The 17,990-nt window shown below is 43.1% G+C and overlaps 1 protein-coding gene across 1 annotated transcript in view; it reads left to right on the top strand.

Annotated features, from left to right (window-relative positions):
• The window catches only part of NUBP1 (NUBP iron-sulfur cluster assembly factor 1, cytosolic), an 87,288-nt gene extending 70,654 nt beyond the window's left edge, over nt 1-16,634 (top strand). Inside the window, exons 7-11 of the mRNA XM_077275202.1 lie at nt 3,678-3,832; nt 5,592-5,702; nt 13,826-13,928; nt 15,101-15,184; nt 16,243-16,634. Of these exons, the coding sequence (XP_077131317.1) occupies nt 3,678-3,832; nt 5,592-5,702; nt 13,826-13,928; nt 15,101-15,184; nt 16,243-16,274 (485 nt within the window). The 3' untranslated portion in view covers nt 16,275-16,634. The remainder of the gene's footprint in view (nt 1-3,677; nt 3,833-5,591; nt 5,703-13,825; nt 13,929-15,100; nt 15,185-16,242) is intronic.
• Nucleotides 16,635-17,990: the final 1,356 nt, after the last annotated feature.

Genomic DNA, 17,990 nt, shown 5'->3' with positions numbered 1-17,990 from the left:
AAAAGAAAAAAAATGAAATTTGACAGGTCCCAAGTTGAATCCCTGTACAAATATAAACAAGAACACAAGTAACACACATGCATTTTTTCACAATTTTAACCCCTTTCTGTCATTGGACGTACTATTCCGTCCATGTGGGGTGGGCCCTACTTCCCAAGGACGGAATAGTACGTCCAGCGCGATCGGCCGCGCTCACGGGGGGAGCGCAGCCGATCGCGGCCGGGTGTCAGCTGCCTATCACAGCTGACATCCGGCGCTATGTGCCAGGAGCGGTCACGGACCGCCCCAGGCACATTAACCCCCGGCACACCGCGATCAAACATGATCGCGGTGTGCCGGCGGTATAGGGAAGCATCACGCAGGGAGGGGGCTCCCTGCGGGCTTCCCTGAGACCCCCGCAGCAACGTGATGTGATCGCGTTGCTCCGAGGGTCTCCTACCTCCTTCCTCGCTGCAGGTCCCGGATCCAAGATGGCCGCGGCATCTGGGTCCTGCAGGGAGGGAGGTGGCTTACCAAGTGCCTGCTCAGAGCAGGCGGTTGGTAAGCCTGCAGTGCTGTAAGTCAGATCGGTGATCTGACAGAGTGCTGTGCAAACTGTCAGATCACCGATCTGTGATGTCCCCCCCTGGGACAAAGTAAAAAGTTTAAAAAAAAATTTCCACATGTGTAAATAAAAAAAAAATAATTCCAAAATAAAGAAAAAAATATATATGTATTATTCCCATAAATACATTTCTTTATCTAAATAATAAAAAAAACAATAAAAGTACACATATTTAGTATCGCCGCGTCCGTAACGACCCAACCTATAAAACTGTCCCACTAGTTAACCCCTTCAGTAAACACCGTAAGAAAAAAGAGGCAAAAAACAACGCTTTATTATCATACCGCCGAATCAAAAGTGGAATAAAACGCGATCAAAAAGAGATATAAATAACCATGGTACCGCTGAAAGCGTCATTTTGTCCCGCAAAAAACGAGCCTCCATACAGCATCATCAGCAAAAAAATAAAAAAGTTATAGTCCTCAGAATAAAGCGATGCCAAAATAATTATTTTTTTCTATAAAAGTTTTTATCGTATTAAAGCGCCAAAACATAAAAAAATGATATAAATGAGATATCGCTGTAATCGTACTGACCCGAAGAATAAAACTGCTTTATCAATTTTACCAAACGCAGAACGGTATAAACGCCTCCCCCCAAAAGAAATTCATGAATAGCAGGTTTTTGGTCATTCTGCCTCACAAAAATCGGAATAAAAAGCGATCAAAAAATGTCACGTGCCCGAAAATGTTACCATTAAAAACGTCAACTCGTCCCGCAAAAAACAAGACCTCACATGACTCTGTGGTCTCAAATATGGAAAAATTATAGCTCTCAAAATGTGGTAACGCAAAAAATATTTTTTGCAATAAAAAGCATCTTTCAGTGTGTGACTGCTGTCAATCATAAAAATCCGCTAAAAAACCCGCTATAAAAGTAAATCAAACCCCCCTTCATCACCCCCTTAGTTAGGAAAAAATTAAAAAAACGTATTTCCATTTTTCCGTTAGGGTTGGGGTTAGGGTTAGGGTTGTTAGGGCTAGGGTTAGGGTTGGGGCTAGGGTTAAGGCTACAGTTAGGGTTGGGGCTAAAGTTAGGGTTTGGATTACATTTACGGTTGGGATTAGGGTTAGGGGTGTGTCTGGGTTAGAGGTGTGGTTAGGGTTACCGTTGGGATTAGGGTTAGGGGTGTGTTTGCATTAGGGTTTCAGTTATAATTGGGGGAGTTTCCACTGTTTAGGCACATCAGTGGCTCTCCAAACGCAACATGGCGTCCCATCTCAATTCCTGTCAATTTTGCATTGAAAAGTCAAACGGCGCTCCTTCCCTTCCGAGCTCTGCCATGCGCACAAACAGTGGTTTATCCCCACATATGGGGTATCGGCGTACTCGGGACAAATTGTACAACAACGTTTGGGGTCCATTATCTCCTGTTACCCTTGGTAAAATAAAACAAATTGGAGCTGAAGTAAATTTTTTGTGAAAAAAAGTTAAATGTTCATTTTTATTTAAACATTCCAAAAATTCCTGTGAAACACCTTAAGGGTTAATAAACTTCTTGAATGTGGTTTTGAGCACCTTGAGGGGTGCAGTTTTTAGAATGGTGTCACACTTGGGTATTTTCTATCATATTGACCCCTCAAAATGACTTCAAATGAGATGTGGTCCCTAAAAAAAAAATGGTGTTGTAAAAATGAGAAATTGCTGGTCAACTTTTCACCCTCATAACTCCCTAACAAAAAAAAATTTTGGTTCCAAAATTGTGCTGATGTAAAGTAGACATGTGGGAAATGTTACTTTTTAAGTATTTTGTGTGACATATCTCTGTGATTTAATTGCATAAAAATTCAAAGTTGGAAAATTGTGAAATTTTCAAAATTTTCGCCAAATTTCCGTTTTTTTCACAAATAAACGCAGGTAATATCAAAGAAATTTTACCACTATCATGAAGTATAATATGTCACGAGAAAACAATGTCAGAATCACCGGGATCCGTTGAAGCGTTCCAGAGTTATAACCTCATAAAGGGACAGTGGTCAGAATTGTAAAAATTGGCCCGGTCCATAACGTGCAAACAACCCTTGGGGGTGAAGGGGTTAAAACATACAGGTTTTTTTTCACAATTGCGCATCAAAAGTTTGAATTTGATTTCTCCAAAACAAAATGTAAAGAAACATAGTATTGTGACATAGCAAACGAAAGCCGGTACCGTTCTGAGAAAAATGATTCCTCTCCCACCTCTTTATCTTAATTCTAGCCCGAGATATGATAAAGAATGTGAAGCCATACCAGGCCAAAATCCGCGCTTTTTCAAAACTTTAGAAGTGTGTAAAAAAATTTAACTGATGAAGAAAAAAATTTAAAACTTTTAATTTGTATCTAACTAAAGTCGTACTTCATAAAAAAAAAAAAAAAATCTAAAGACGCGAGGTGAAAACAATATTCATATTTGGATCACTTGATATGGAATGACCTGCTGTTGTAGTATTACTTGGAGGATCTTGTAGTGGAGCACAGGTGGGCTCCATTGGAGGGTCATCATGGCAGTCATGAGGGGCTTCAGCATCATTTCAATGGAGCTCGCATTAGCCGCTGCTACGACGGGCAGATGTCAGCTATGTAACATAGCCATTGTCTGCCAAGAATGGCGCGGGCTCGGTGTTTGAGCCATTTTCATATACCCAATGCACCCACGTGACATAAGTTTATAATATACAGTCGCAAAGGAGTCTTCTCTTCTCAGGAGTGCACCCCCTTTCCAGCGTGAACCATGCCGGTCTTGATGCATCCCTCTGAATCTTTAGAGAAGTACGGATTGTTCTGTATTTCTAGTGCACATAGTGTCCTATTATGTAGACAGTCTTCCAAAAATATAAGACCACCAGTGCCGCGCATGACTGGTCAAATGGCTAATAAGTTGTCACTTTGCACAATCCTTCCCCACCCCCCTTACCAATTTAGTCTGATGTGTCCATGGTCAGATTGTTCGGCCACGTGATCCGGGGGATTGTTCGGCCACGTGATCCGGGGGATTGTTCGGCCACGTGATCTTTTCTGGGTGTACAGTATATGTGATAGAAATGAATGGCTGGGCAGTGTTTGATGTAATACTGTTTTCTTTCCAATCCTTCAGGAATGATTAAACAGTTTTTAAGAGATGTAGACTGGGGAGAGGTGGATTACCTGATAGTGGACACTCCTCCGGGCACCTCTGATGAGCACCTGTCAGTGGTTCAGTATCTCAGTGCTGCCCACATTGATGGCGCTGTCATCATCACTACTCCTCAGGTAAGACTTTACATTTTTTTATATGCTGTTTTTAATAATTTTTCATAGAATTATAACTATGGGAAACTTGGTTGCGGCAGATTTATGGCAAACAAGGCTGAGTGGGAACTTGAGACAATTTAAAGAAAAAACGGACCCAATTATTTGTGACCCGCAGCCTAGTTTTCCTTGTGCCGGACTCAGAGGTCACACAACTATTCATGAGACTGAATTCTGAGTAGGGAAGAGCACAGCCATGGAGCTGTACATGAGGTCAATGGAAAAGCAGTGCACCCCGACCCCATGGCATGGCAGAGGGTGAGCAGGGACCCCATGGCATGGCAGAGGGTGAGCAGGGACGGCATGGCAGAGGGTGAGCAGGGACCCCATGGCATGGCAGAGGGTGAGCAGAGACCCCATGGCATGGCAGAGGATGAGCAGGGACCCCATGGCATGGCAGAGGGTGAGCAGAGACCCCATGGCATGGCAGAGGGTGAGCAGGGACGACATGGCAGAGGGTGAGCAGGGACGGCATGGCAGAGGGTGAGCAGGGACCTCATGGAATGGCAGAGGGTGAGCAGGGACCCCATGGCATGACAGAGGGTGAGCAGGGACATCATGGAATGGCAGAGGGTGAGCAGGGACCCCATGGCATGACAGAGGGTGAGCAGGGACGGCATGGCAGAGGGTGAGCAGGGAGAGTGAGGCTGCCCATACGGGAGTGCGGGGAGCAGATCTGCTGCACACGGATTTATTGCCATTACTCCCGGGCTCTAGTTAGAGAGTGGATATTGTTGTGTAATGATGGCGGCAGAGCCATTAATGAAGCTCCTTAGGATCAACCAATGGGACCTCAGGCTGTAAAGAACAAAGAAACCTCTGCAGGCTCCATATCAGTGCCATTATCCTGGCTGACCGGTCTTGGTAAGCAGCCTCTGGTAAATATGGTGCTGCCGGGTGATCAGTTCCTTTGGGGCTGGCTTAGCGGCTGCCCAGTAGTGACCAAGACCCCATTTTAACATCTTCTTCTACTGTGAAAGTGTATGTTAAAATTGAGACTGGGCAGTAGTGGAAGTCAATGTTAAAGCTGGGCCTGGTGGCGTGTCAATGTCGGGTGCTGGTGGTTGTCCACTACTGGACACACAGTTTGAATGTTCTAAAAAAAAAAACCATACTATGCAGATGATGCAGTGAAAGCTACAGCCCAGCAATGACCGCCAATGGATTGCAGCGCTTGTGTGGCAAAATGTCACAAGGTCAGTGGAGGACACAGCGCTGCAGCTTTTCACAGCTCCGTCCGGGTGGATGTTGAACTTGTGCCACTAATGACCTCTATCGCCTATCCACAGGATGGGGGAAACCTTTTCTGATTTCCGGCAGTTTGTCACAGCGGACAGATGCCATCTATCAGTCTGGACCAGTAGTTGACAAAAGATCACCATGTAATTAATATTCAATTAGGCCAGGGCTACACTGCAACTTTTTTTGTAGCCCTACTTATTGGTTTTAGCTATATAGCTGCAGTCCAAGAAGTTATTGAGTTGTAAGCAATTAGGTGGTCTGCGGCTGCCCCTAAAGTATTAAGCCGCAGTCCAACCGATTACATACAACTCAATGTATTGCTTAGGACTGCAGCTCTAACTAAATAGTTAAAATCAATCAGTAGCGCTACAAAAAGTTGCAGTGTAGCCCAGGCTTATAGATGTGGATTATAATCCCCATGTCATTAAGCTTCTATACGGAAAACCACCTACTTACAAGTTTTCTCTCTCTTTACCAGGAGGTGTCACTGCAGGATGTACGAAAAGAAATCAGTTTTTGTCGCAAAGTAAAATTACCAATTATAGGAGTTGTCGAAAACATGAGCGGTTTTATCTGCCCAAAATGCAAGGTGAGTGCTTGGACTTCTCATAGATATCCATATAATGTATGTACTATTCCATTAGGAATGCAAAATCTTTGTCAGTGCCATGGACAGTCAATGGAGTGGCGGTCGCATATGCTCCATTCACAGGGGACTGTGGGAACTCCATTCACATAACTGCGGTATCCCCAGCAATCCTACATTTAGGCCATGTTCACACTTTGTGGTTTTTCCCGTGGATCCACGGCGATTTTGATGCTGCAGGTCCGCAGCAGTTTCCATAGCGTTTACATTAACATGTAAACCCTATGGAAACCGCAATCCGCTGTGCACATGCTGCGGGAAAAACCGCGCAGAAATGCAGCTGTTTACATTCCGCAGCATGTCACTTCTTTGTGCAGAATCGCTGCGATTCTGCACACATAGGAATGCTTTGATCCGCTAACTTCCCGCATGGGGCTGTGCCCACGATGCGGGAAGTAAGTTGCTAATGTGCAGATGGTACCTGGGGTGGAGGAGAGGAGACTCTCCTCCAGGCCCTGGGAACCATATTTGTGTAAAAAAAAAAGAATTAAAATAAAAAATAATGATATACTCACCTCTCAGCGCTGCACGCGGCCGTCCGGTCGCAGGGTTGCTGTGCGAGCAGGGCCTGAGATGACGTCGTGGTCACATGACGTCACGAAGGTCCTTCTCGCACAGCATCTTTGGAACCGGACCGCCGCGTGCAGCGCCGAGGAGATCGGGACGTCAGAGGGTGAGTATAAACCATTTTTTAATTATGTTTACCATTACTATTGATGCTGCATATTGCTGCATATGCAGCATCAATAGTAGGAGTAAACCCGCAGCGGAAACCGCAAGACAAACGCCGATAAATCTGCAGGGATAACCGCAGCGGTTTTGCCCTGCAGATTTATCAAATCCGCTGTGGGAGAACCCGCAGAGGACGCCGCAAAGTGTGCACATAGCTTTAACCCCCGTCCTGTGGAGACCTGATAAATGATTATTATGGGAAAACCCCTTTAAAGAGAACATTTTTTTTTTTTTTTCAGTTGAAGTGAACACAGGATGTAATAGTGGCTGCAGAGTGTGAAATGTTTATTTTTTTTGGTTGATTTTTATTTTTTTAAGGGTATATAATGACACCGCTAAACTCCGCTGCGCTGCCCCTCCCCCACACTGACCCATGCCGGAGATCTGAGCTGAATCATTACATCTCCCACACAGAGGATTCGGCGCTCTAAGATATGGCGGGGGCAAGTTTTGCACTCTGCAACCACTATTACATCGGGTGTCCAGTTCAACATGAAAAATTTAGGAAAAAAGTTCCTCTTTAAACTTAAAATGTAAAAATATTCTTTAACCCCTTCACCCCCAAGGGTGGTTTGCACGTTAATGACCGGGCCAATTTTTACAATTCTGACCACTGTCCCTTTATGAGGCTATAACTCTGGAACGCTTTGACGGATCTTGGCGATTCTGACATTGTTTTCTCGTGACATATTGTACTTCATGTTAAAGGTAAAATTTATTCGATATAACTTGCGTTTATTTGTGAAAAAAATGGAAATTTGGCGAAAATTTTGAAAATTTTGCAATTTTCCAACTTTGAATTTTTGTGCCCTTAAATCACAGACATATGTCACGCAAAATACTTAATAAGTAACATTTCCCACATGTCTACTTTACATCAGTACAATTTTGGAACCAAAATTTTTTTTTGTGACGGAGTTATAAGGGTTAAAAGTTGACCAGCAATTTCTCATTTTTACAACACCATTTTTTTTTAGGGACCACATCTCATTTGAAGTCATTTTGAGGGGTCTATATGATAGAAAATACTCAAGTGTGACACCATTCTAAAAACTGCACCCCTCAAGGTGCTCAAAACCACATTCAAGAAGTTTATTAACCCTTCAGGTGTTTCACAGGAATTTTTGGAATGTTTAAATAAAAATGAACATTTAACTTTTTTTCACACAAAATTTATTTCAGCTCCAATTTGTTTTATTTTACCAAGGGTAACAGGAGAAAATGGACCCCCAAAGTTGTTGTACAATTTGTCCTGAGTACGATGATACCCCATATGTGGGTGTAAACCGTTGTTTAGGCGCATGGCAGAGCTTGGAAGGGAAGGAGCGCCATTTGACTTTTCAATGCAAAATTGACTGGAATTGAGATGGGACGCCATGTTGCGTTTGGAGAGCCCCTGATGTGCCTAAACATTGAAACTCCCTACAAGTGACACCATTTTGGAAAGTAGACCCCCTAAGGAACTTATCTAGATGTGTGGTGAGCACTTTGACCCACCAAGTGCTTCACAGAAGTTTATAATGCAGAGCCGTAAAAATAAAAAATCATATTTTTTCACAAAAATGATCTTTTCGCCCCCAATTTTTTATTTTCCCAAGGGTAAGAGAAGAAATTGGACCCCAAAAAATGTTGTGCAATTTGTCCTGAGTACGCTGATACCCCATATGTGGGTGTAAACCATTGTTTGGGCGCATGGCAGAGCTTGGAAGGGAAGGAGCGCCATTTGACTTTTCAATGCAAAATTGACTGGAATTGAGATGGGACGCCATGTTGCGTTTGGAGAGCCCCTGATGTGCCTAAACATTGAAACTCCCTACAAGTGACACCATTTTGGAAAGTAGACCCCCTAAGGAACTTATCTAGATGTGTGGTGAGCACTTTGACCCACCAAGTGCTTCACAGAAGTTTATAATGCAGAGCCGTAAAAATAAAAAATCATATTTTTTTCACAAAAATGATCTTTTTGCCCCCAATTTTTTATTTTCCCAAGGGTAAGAGAAGAAATTGGACCCCAAAAAATGTTGTGCAATTTGTCCTGAGTACGCTGATACCCCATATGTGGGTGTAAACCATTGTTTGGGCGCATGGCAGAGCTTGGAAGGGAAGGAGCGCCATTTGACTTTTCAATGCAAAATTGACTGGAATTGAGATGGGACGCCATGTTGCGTTTGGAGAGCCCCTGATGTGCCTAAACATTGAAACTCCCTACAAGTGACACCATTTTGGAAAGTAGACCCCCTAAGGAACTTATCTAGATGTGTTTTGAGAGCTTTGAACCCCCAAGTGTTTCACTACAGATTATAACGCAGAGCCGTGAAAATAATTTATTTTTTTTTCTCAAAAATGATTTTTTAGCCCCCAGCTTTGTATTTTTACAAGGGTAACAGAATAAATTGGACCCCAAAATTTGTTTTCCAATTTGTCCTGAGTACGCTGATACCCCATATGTGGGGGGGAACCACTGTTTGGGCGCATGACAGAGCTCGGAAGGGAAGGAGCGCCATTTGGAATGCAGACTTAAATGGATTGGTCAGCAGCCGTCACGTTGCATTTGCAGAGCCCCTGATGTACCCAAACAGTACAAACCCCCCACAAGTGACCCCATATTGGAAACTAGACCTCCCAAGGAACTTATCTAGATGTGTTTTGAGAACTTTGAACCCCCAAGTGTTTCACTAAAGTTTATAGCGCAAAGCCGTGAAAATAAAAATTCTTTTTTTTTTTTTCACAAAAATGATTTTTTAGCCCCCAGTTTTGTATTTTCACAAGGGTAACAGGATAAATTAGACCCCAAAAGTTGTTGTCCAATTTGTCCTGAGTACGCTGATACCCCATATGTCGGGGGGAACCACTGTTTGGGCGCATGACAGAGCTCGGAAGGGAAGGAGCGCCATTTGGAATGCAGCCTTAAATGGATTGGTCTGCAGGCGTCACGTTGCATTTGCAGAGCCCCTGATGTACCCAAACAGTACAAACCCCCCACAAGTGACCCCATATTGGAAACTAGACCTCCCAAGGAACTTATCTAGATGTGTTGTGAGAACTTTGAACCCCCAAGTGTTTCACTACAGTTTATAATGCAGAGCCGTGAAAATAAAACATCTTTTTTTTCCCACAAAAATGATTTTTAGCCCCCCAAATTTTTATTTTCCTAAGGATAACAAGAGAACTTGGACCCCAGAAGTTGTTGTTCAATTTGTCCCGAGTACGCTGATAACACATATGTTGGGGTAAACCCCTTTTTGGGCGCACGGGAGAGCTCGGAAGGGAAGGAGCACTGTTTTACTTTTTCAACGCAGAATTGGCTGGAATTGAGATTGGACGCCATGTCGCGCTTGGAGAGCCCCTGATGTGCCTGGACAGTGGAAACCCCCCAATTCTACCTGAAACCCTAACCCAAACACACCCCTAACCCTAATCCCAACGGTAACCCTAACCACACCCCTAGCCCTGACACACCCATAATTCTAATCCCAACCCTAATCCAAACGTAAATGTAATCCAAACCCTAACCCTAACTTTAGCCCCAACCCTAACTTTAGCCCCAACCCTAACTTTACCTCCAACCCTAACCCTAACCCTACCCCTAACCCTACCCCTAAACGTGACTGAAATACGTGGCACTGAAATACGTGGCACTGAAATACGTGGCACTGAAATACGTGGCACTGAAATACGTGGCACTGAAATACGTGGCACTTAAATACGTGGCACTGAAACACGTGGCACTGAAACACGTGGCACTGAAACACGTGGCACTGAAATACGTGGCACTTAAATAAGTGGCACTTAAATAAGTGGCACTGAAATATGTGATATGTGGCACTTAAATACGTGGCACTGAAATACGTGGCACTGAAATACGTGGCACTGAAATACGTGGCACTGAAATATGTGATACGTGGCACTTAAATACGTGGCACTGAAACACGTGGCACTGAAATACGTGATACGTGGCACTGAAATACGTGGCACTGAAATACGTGGCACTGAAATACGTGCAACTGAAATACGTGGTACTAAAATATGTGGCACTGAAATACGTGATACGTGGCACTGAAATACGTGGCACTGAAACACGTGCCACTGAAATACGTGATACGTGGCACTGAAATACGTGGCACTGAAATACGTGGCACTGAAATACGTGGCACTGAAATACGTGGCACTATGACTGTCAGAAAATGTTCATTAAACGGTTAGGGGTGAGGTTAGGGGTAGAGTTAGGGTTAGGGTTTGGATCCCTTTATCACCTTGATGGTGGTGGGGTTGGCTTTTCAGTGTGTTTTCTGTTTTTTTCGATAAAAATGCATGCGTTTTTAACGCAAACAAACGCATGTGCTTAAAAACGCAAGAAAATACTGCAGGTTGTATTTCTGAAAATGAACGCATGCAGAAAAAAACCGCATGCGTTTGAAAACGCGACCAAACGCGTACAAAAAAACCGCATGCGTTTTCAATGTTAAATATAGGGAAAAAACGCATGCGTTTTTTTGTGCAAAAAACGCTGCAGACAAAAACGGAAGTGTGAAACCAGCGACGCTTTTTATAGCAAAAAAGTTTTTGCGTCTCCACATTTTGAGACCTATAATTTTTCCACATTTGCTCCACAGAGTCATGTGAGGTCTTGTTTTTTGCGGGACGAGTTGACGTTTTTATTGGTAACATTTTCGGACACGTGACCGTTTTTGATCGCTTTTTATTCCGATTTTTGTGAGGCAGAATGACCAAAAACCTGCTATTCATGAATTTCTTTTGGGAGAGGCGTTTATACCGTTCCGGGTTTGGTAAAATTGATAAAGCAGTTTTATTCGTCGGGTCAGTACGATTACAGCGATATCTCATTTATATCATTTTTTTTATGTTTTGGCGCTTTTATACGATAAAAACTATTTTATAGAAAAAATAATTATTTTGGTATCGCTTTATTCTCAGGACTATAACTTTTTTATTTTTTTGCTGATGATGCTGTATGGCGGCTTGTTTTTTGCGGGACAAGATGACGTTTTCAGCGGTACCATGGATATTTATATCAGTCTTTTTGATCGCGTGTTATTCCACTTTTTGTTCGGCGGTATGGTAATAAAGCGTTGTTTTTTGCCTCGTTTTTTTTTTTTTTTCCTTACGGTGTTTACTGAAGGGGTTAACTAGTGTGGCAGTTTTATAGGTTGGGTCGTTACGGACGTGGCGATACTAAATATGTGTACTTTTATAGTTTTTTTTTTTTAATTTAGATAAAGAAATGTATTTATGGGAATAATATATTTTTTTTTTTTCATTATTTTGGAATATTTTTTTTTATTTTTTTTTACACATTTGGAAATTTTTTTTTTTACTTTTTTACTTTGCCCCAGGGGGGGACAATACAGATCGGTGATCTGTCAGTTTGCATAGCACTCTGACAGATCACCGATCTGCGAGAAGTGCAGGCTGCTTCACAGTGCCTGCTCTGAGCAGGCTTCTGTGAAGCCACCTCCCTCCCTGCAGGACCCGGATCCGCGGCCATCTTGGATCCGGGTCTGGAGCAGGCAGGGAGGGAGGTAAGACCCTCGCAGCAACGCGATCACATCGCGTTGCTGCGGGGGGCTCAGGGAAGCCCGCAGGGAGCCCCCTCCCTGCGCGATGCTTCCCTGCATCGCCGGCACATCGCGATCATGTTTGATCGCGGTGTGCCGGGGGTTAATGTGCCGGGGGCGGTCCGTGACCGCTCCTGGCACATAGTGCCGGATGTCAGCTGCGATATGCAGCCGACACCCGGCCGCGATCGGCCGCGCTCCCCCCGTGAGCGCGGCCGATCGGCTATGACGTACTATCCCGTCGGCGGTCATACGGGCCCACCCCACCTCTACGGGATAGTACGTCAAATGTCGGGAAGGGGTTAAAGGGTCTCAGTAAATAAGGCTGTTTAGTCCTAAAATGAGAATCCTTTTGTAATATGAGCGGCGTGAGCAGTGTGAACAATGGACGCTTTCATCCTGATTGCTATGGTTATACGTATGCTTGACACACAGATCTACTTTAGCTTTGTACTGTTTAGTAAGCACATTGAGGTTTATTGACATAATAAAGGAAACTTGTCCCCGTATGCTGCCATGGCAACCTGAATGACCGCGCCATTGTCTACACTGCAGGCTGCGCTCGGAGACCTGCAACCCCACACAACATAGGAGTGTTAATATCACAGTCGCTTCTCTTTGTCATTTCATTGGTTGCGGCACAATATGTCAAAAAATAATTTATTGACTGCAAATCGAATGAGCTCTGATTTGCAGTAGAAAAACAAAATAAAAACCTATATTATGCTGTGAGGTCTCCCAACCCCATAAATGTATAGGCCAGGAATAAAATCTCTACTTTCCTCGTCCCTCACCTATCCCTGCCACCACCGCAGCTTGGTGCCAGTCTCCCACTGGCTTCCTAAGGCTCCTGCTCTGGTCTCCTCTCCTCTTCTGGCAGTTCAGCACCTTCTCGGCCCCGACGCTCGTCATGAGATGCGCTGCCCCATGTGAACGCGTGAGAAAACACACTGATCTCAGGTTGTGCATTGATGGCCAGCTGATGCCCTTGGAAGCCGGCGGAGGAGATAGTGTCTGGGACGTGCCAGGGGTACATTTTGTCTTTTAACCCTTTTTCAGCCCAATTGAGTCTTGCAAAACAGCAGCCAAATTGAATTTTCTAAAATCCGCAAATTATGTAAAAGTCTAAAGGAGTGTACTTCATTTAGGCTATGTGCACACGTTGCGGATTTGCCTGTGGAATTTTCCGCACCATTAGCACAGCATTTTTTTTCCATTGATTTTACATTGTACTGTAAATCACTTGCGGATCTGCAGCGTTTCTGCGCGGAAAAAAAGCTGTGGATCCGCAGGAAATCTGCAATGTGTGCACATACCCTTAGAATCAATTTGCTCTTTCAGGACAACACGTTTTATGAAACCCAATTGCAAAAATGATTTGTGGCCACAAATACATACATTTTAATCTTAATAAAAAAAATTTGGTGGAAAATCCCTTTTTTAATATTGCTGTTTTCATCATGAACATCAGACTGTTCGGGGACACAATATTGTGGCGCCTGGGTGATACATTGGGGTGCAGCATATTTGAATGTTCCAATTTTGCACACAGTAGATGTCGAAAAATGTAAAAAAATAAAACCTAACAACCCCTGTGTACTCGATCTATCTGTAGTGTCCAAGTAAGCGTCCAACATTTGCAGTAGTCCCGGCTTTCATTAGAATGATGTACTGCAGTGAATGGTGAACGTCTCGCTGCGAGGAGTCGTCTGTAGAGCGCCAGCTAATGACCGTTTGTTCTTATTTCTCTCCTTTCAGAATGAATCTCAAATTTTCCCTCCGACGACGGGTGGAGCAGAGAAAATGTGCAGCGATCTCCACATTCCCCTGCTGGGTCAGGTTCCCTTGGACCCAACCATAGGTCGGTGACCGGTTACTCCACATTCTTTCCTGGAACACAATGAGCCCTAATGTAAATAATAGTTTCTTCAGCTTTTCACTATAGGTTTTAGGTGTTTCTCAGCTCTATGAATTTAATGTAAATGGGAAACTTCCTCCCGAGAACCATGAAGGGGTGGTACCATGTAGGATAGGTCATCAGTATCTGATCGGTCGGGGTCCTCCGCTCCGCACCCCCACAATCAGCTATCTGCTCTTTCGGCAGCTGCATGTAAGCATTGTACAGAACTGCAGCAAGGCCGCCCCATACATTTAGTGACCACTCTTAAAGGGACTCTGTCGGCACAGAATGACTGTTCAACCCCAGTACTTGGCAGCATTTTTTCCACTCTCACCTAAAACTTTTGTCCACTACTGTATAGCGGGAGATATTCTCTATATAATTGTATGTATTTCTTCTTGTATAACTTGGCTCTTAGGGTTACCACCCTACTGCTCACCAGAGGCTATGGTGGCTGCAAGTCTGGAATCTGGTGGCATGTCCTGTTAGAAGACCGCAGGCTGAGCTGCCAATCCCAAGATGGCTGCTCTCATGAACTGTATAAAGGATAGCTTTCTTAGAGCTATACATGACGATGTTCACAGTCATTATGTGTCCAAAAGTGAATTACTGCATGTTTAGTTGTGATGGCGAAGGCCCTCTACAAGGATGCTGGGCAGGCACTGCGAGGCCATGTTCACATGCAGCATTTTTGCTGCGTTTTTTTTTTTTTTTGCAGCTTTTTAATGCATATTAAAGGCTGCTTTTTGCAGTAACAGGAAAAGCTATGAGATTTCAGAAATCTGTATACTTTTTTTTTTTTTTTTTTTTTCAGATCAAGTTTTTTTAAAACTGCAGCACGTCAATTCTTGCAGTGTCTTTTGTCTCATGGAAAGTAATGAGTGAAAAAATCCTCCAAATACAGTACAAATTTTTTACAGCATTTTTAAGCGGTTGTGGTGACTAAAATTTACTTTATGTAAACGTGTACTGTAGACAAAGCACGCGTAATCCGCATCCAAAAAAAGTTCCAAAAACTCTTCAAAAACACTGTAAATTGGGCGTTTTTTACGATCTAGAGTGTGTGAACATAACCTAAAAAAATACTTGTTGAAAAGACTCAGAAATAATTGTACTTTATTTTTCTTTTTAAGGGAAGAGCTGTGACACAGGAAAATCATTTCTTGCTGAAATTCCGGATTCTCCAGCAACGTTGTCCTACAGAACCATAATACGAAGTATGTCCTAAACCATTTTACCTATACTTCTGTTTCCATCCACTACTGATGGAAAATAACGACCGAATCTACAATGTGAGAATGAGGCTTAAAGGGGTATTCCCATCTCCATATCGAATAGGTGTAATAATAATAGTATTAGCAAATACCTCCAATTAGAAATGTAGTATAGTTCTTTTGATTCACTATGTCACTTACCCCATGTGCAGGGCATTGCAGTTACTTTAAGGATCCATGGTTCCGACTATTCATATAGTTAGTTGTTAGTGATTGTTACAAGCTACTGCAATGCCCTGCACATGGGGTAAGCAACATAGCTAATCAGAAGAACTATACTGCATTTATAATTGAATATATTTTCTATTACTATTATTACTTACTACATATTGGGATAGGATCTTGGAGATGGGAATACCCCTTCTTTAAAGAAAACCTGTCATCAGGATTTTATACCGTAAACGAATGGCATGGAGGTAAAGCTATAATGCACAGTAAATCCGTTTTTCTCATTTACAGAAATCTATAGTTGCAGCTCATTAGCATATAATTTTCAGTGGATTGGGAGGGTCCACACTGGCATCTCTTCTACTTTTTTCTCCCTATTGCCCACCCACAGCCTGCCTTCTGTCTCTAGCAAGCAGGCAGACTGCTGGGAATAGGGAGAAAGGGACAATGTTTGGGGTATAAAATTCTTTTGACGCGTTCTCATTAGAGGGTAACTAATCCAAAAGGCAAAATAACATTGAGCAGAGCAATTACTAATAGTGATGAGCAAATGTGCTAGGATAAGGTGTTATCCGAGCATGCTCGTGACCAACAGAGTATCAAAAAATATGTCCGAGTCCCCACGGCTGTACAACAGCTGCAACACATGGAGGGATTGTCTGTTTGTTAGGTAATCCATGCATGTGTTGCGCCTGTCGAACAGCCGCGGGATCGCGACCATATTTTTCGAGCACGCCAAAGACACTCGGTTACCATACAAGCATAACACCTTATCCCAGCACATTCACTAATAACTAACCTTTGTGATTTCGCCTTCTTTTTGTTTCCCACAGAAATTCAAGATTTTTGTTCTCAGAGACCATAACGATCCATTTTTTCTGATTTAAGAAATAGAAGTTGTTTTTTTTTCCACCAAGTGATTTTTAATATTCCAGTAACTGAATCTGTGGCAGGAGGGACATTATTTCACCTGTTATTTTGTAAAACCGGAGAATCTTCATCTTGAAAAGTTGTCCTTTTCTAGGCACTGACATGTTGCTTAGAAAAGTCCTGGACTATTCATATAAGAATCTGCTGACACTGAGCGAGCAGGATAACAATCGAATGGGTAACGGAAAGCAGGTGGACCCAAAATACTGCGAGGATCACAAGACCGAGACAGAAGAAAACTGCAATGGATCAGATCAAATGTGGTCACTGCAGCCACATAAAGAATATCAGATGATTTGGAAATAATTTGTGTTAAGCAGCACTAAATATCTAGGGGCTGATACCCCAGTTAGAGCAAATAAAGCCCCTGCCTCTAATGCACCACCTCTACGCTGGTTGTGTTTACAGAGGTGCGGTGGTTATGTCATGCCTATATGTGACCGCTGCAACCAATCACTGGGCTTAGTGACCATGCTATAGGTAAACAATACAATATTGCTGAGCCCAGTGACTGGCCTCAGGGGTCATGGGCGGTAGATTTAACATTACCACTACAGCCTTGTCAATGAGGAACACCTTGGAATAGCAGAGACGTACCTGGAGTGGCGGGGGTGTCAGTAGGGAAGCACTGCTTGTTTTGGGAGTTTTCTACCACAGATCCAGCCTGTGGTCCATTTTTCATGGAACCAGACAACCCCATAATAATCCCTTAGTACGATCTGTACATGATGAGAATCTGATAATTCAGTGTAAAGTGAAGCTCTGAACCCCTATAAAATTATATTCAGTGAATCTACCTACATAATGCAATGTATACACTTTAAGTGGCCTAAGCCTTAATAAAGGGAAGCTGTCACCTATGAAAGCACCGTTTACCTGCAGATATCGGGATAATCATTATAATGTTGTCTAACTGAGGGTGCGGCTGTCATGACAAAATGAGCCTATTTCCAGCGGGGCACCGCCGGCTTTCAGTCAGAGGCGTGCACAGAGCGGGTACAGTCGCCGCTCAGGGCACAGCACTATGCTGTGAGCGTGCCTTGTTGCTTTGTGTCCATTTATACACTGATGAGCTGTAAATCCAAGTGTTGGGGCGTGCATACAGCTGCCGCTCACAGTATAGGGCTGAGCAGTAACTGTAACCTCTCTGTGCACGTCTCTATGACTGAAAGCCGGCAGGACCCGATTGAAAACAAGTAAATTTTCTGACAGCAGTGGAACTTTCAGTATGACGTCTGGGCAGCATTATAATGCTATTCACCAGTAGATGTTGCTAAATAGCATTTTTCAAGCTTACTGCATCCCTTTAAAGAATACTGTTTTTTTTTTTTCTTTCATAAATCAATAGTGCACATTAAAATAAGCAACTTTGTAATGTGTCTTATCAAAGAAATCAGATTCTGTTCTTCCTAGATTGATCTTTTACTCAATTCATAGGTAACATTTTTTTTTCGATGAAGACGTTACTACCTGTGAACTGAAACTTTTGGGAATAAATGATCAGTCCAGGAGGAGAAAAAAGTGGATTTCTCTGATAAAAGATCTATTACAGAGTATTTTATTTTCACGTGTACTATTGATTTATGGAAAAAAAAGAAAACAAAACATTGGTTACTGTCAGGCCTGTACTAAACAAAAATGGAGCAAGTGA

The sequence above is a fragment of the Ranitomeya variabilis genome, chromosome 7 (genome assembly GCF_051348905.1).
Source record: "Ranitomeya variabilis isolate aRanVar5 chromosome 7, aRanVar5.hap1, whole genome shotgun sequence".
Lineage (NCBI taxonomy): Eukaryota > Metazoa > Chordata > Amphibia > Anura > Dendrobatidae > Ranitomeya > Ranitomeya variabilis.
This window is presented reverse-complemented; position numbering and strand designations above follow the sequence as displayed.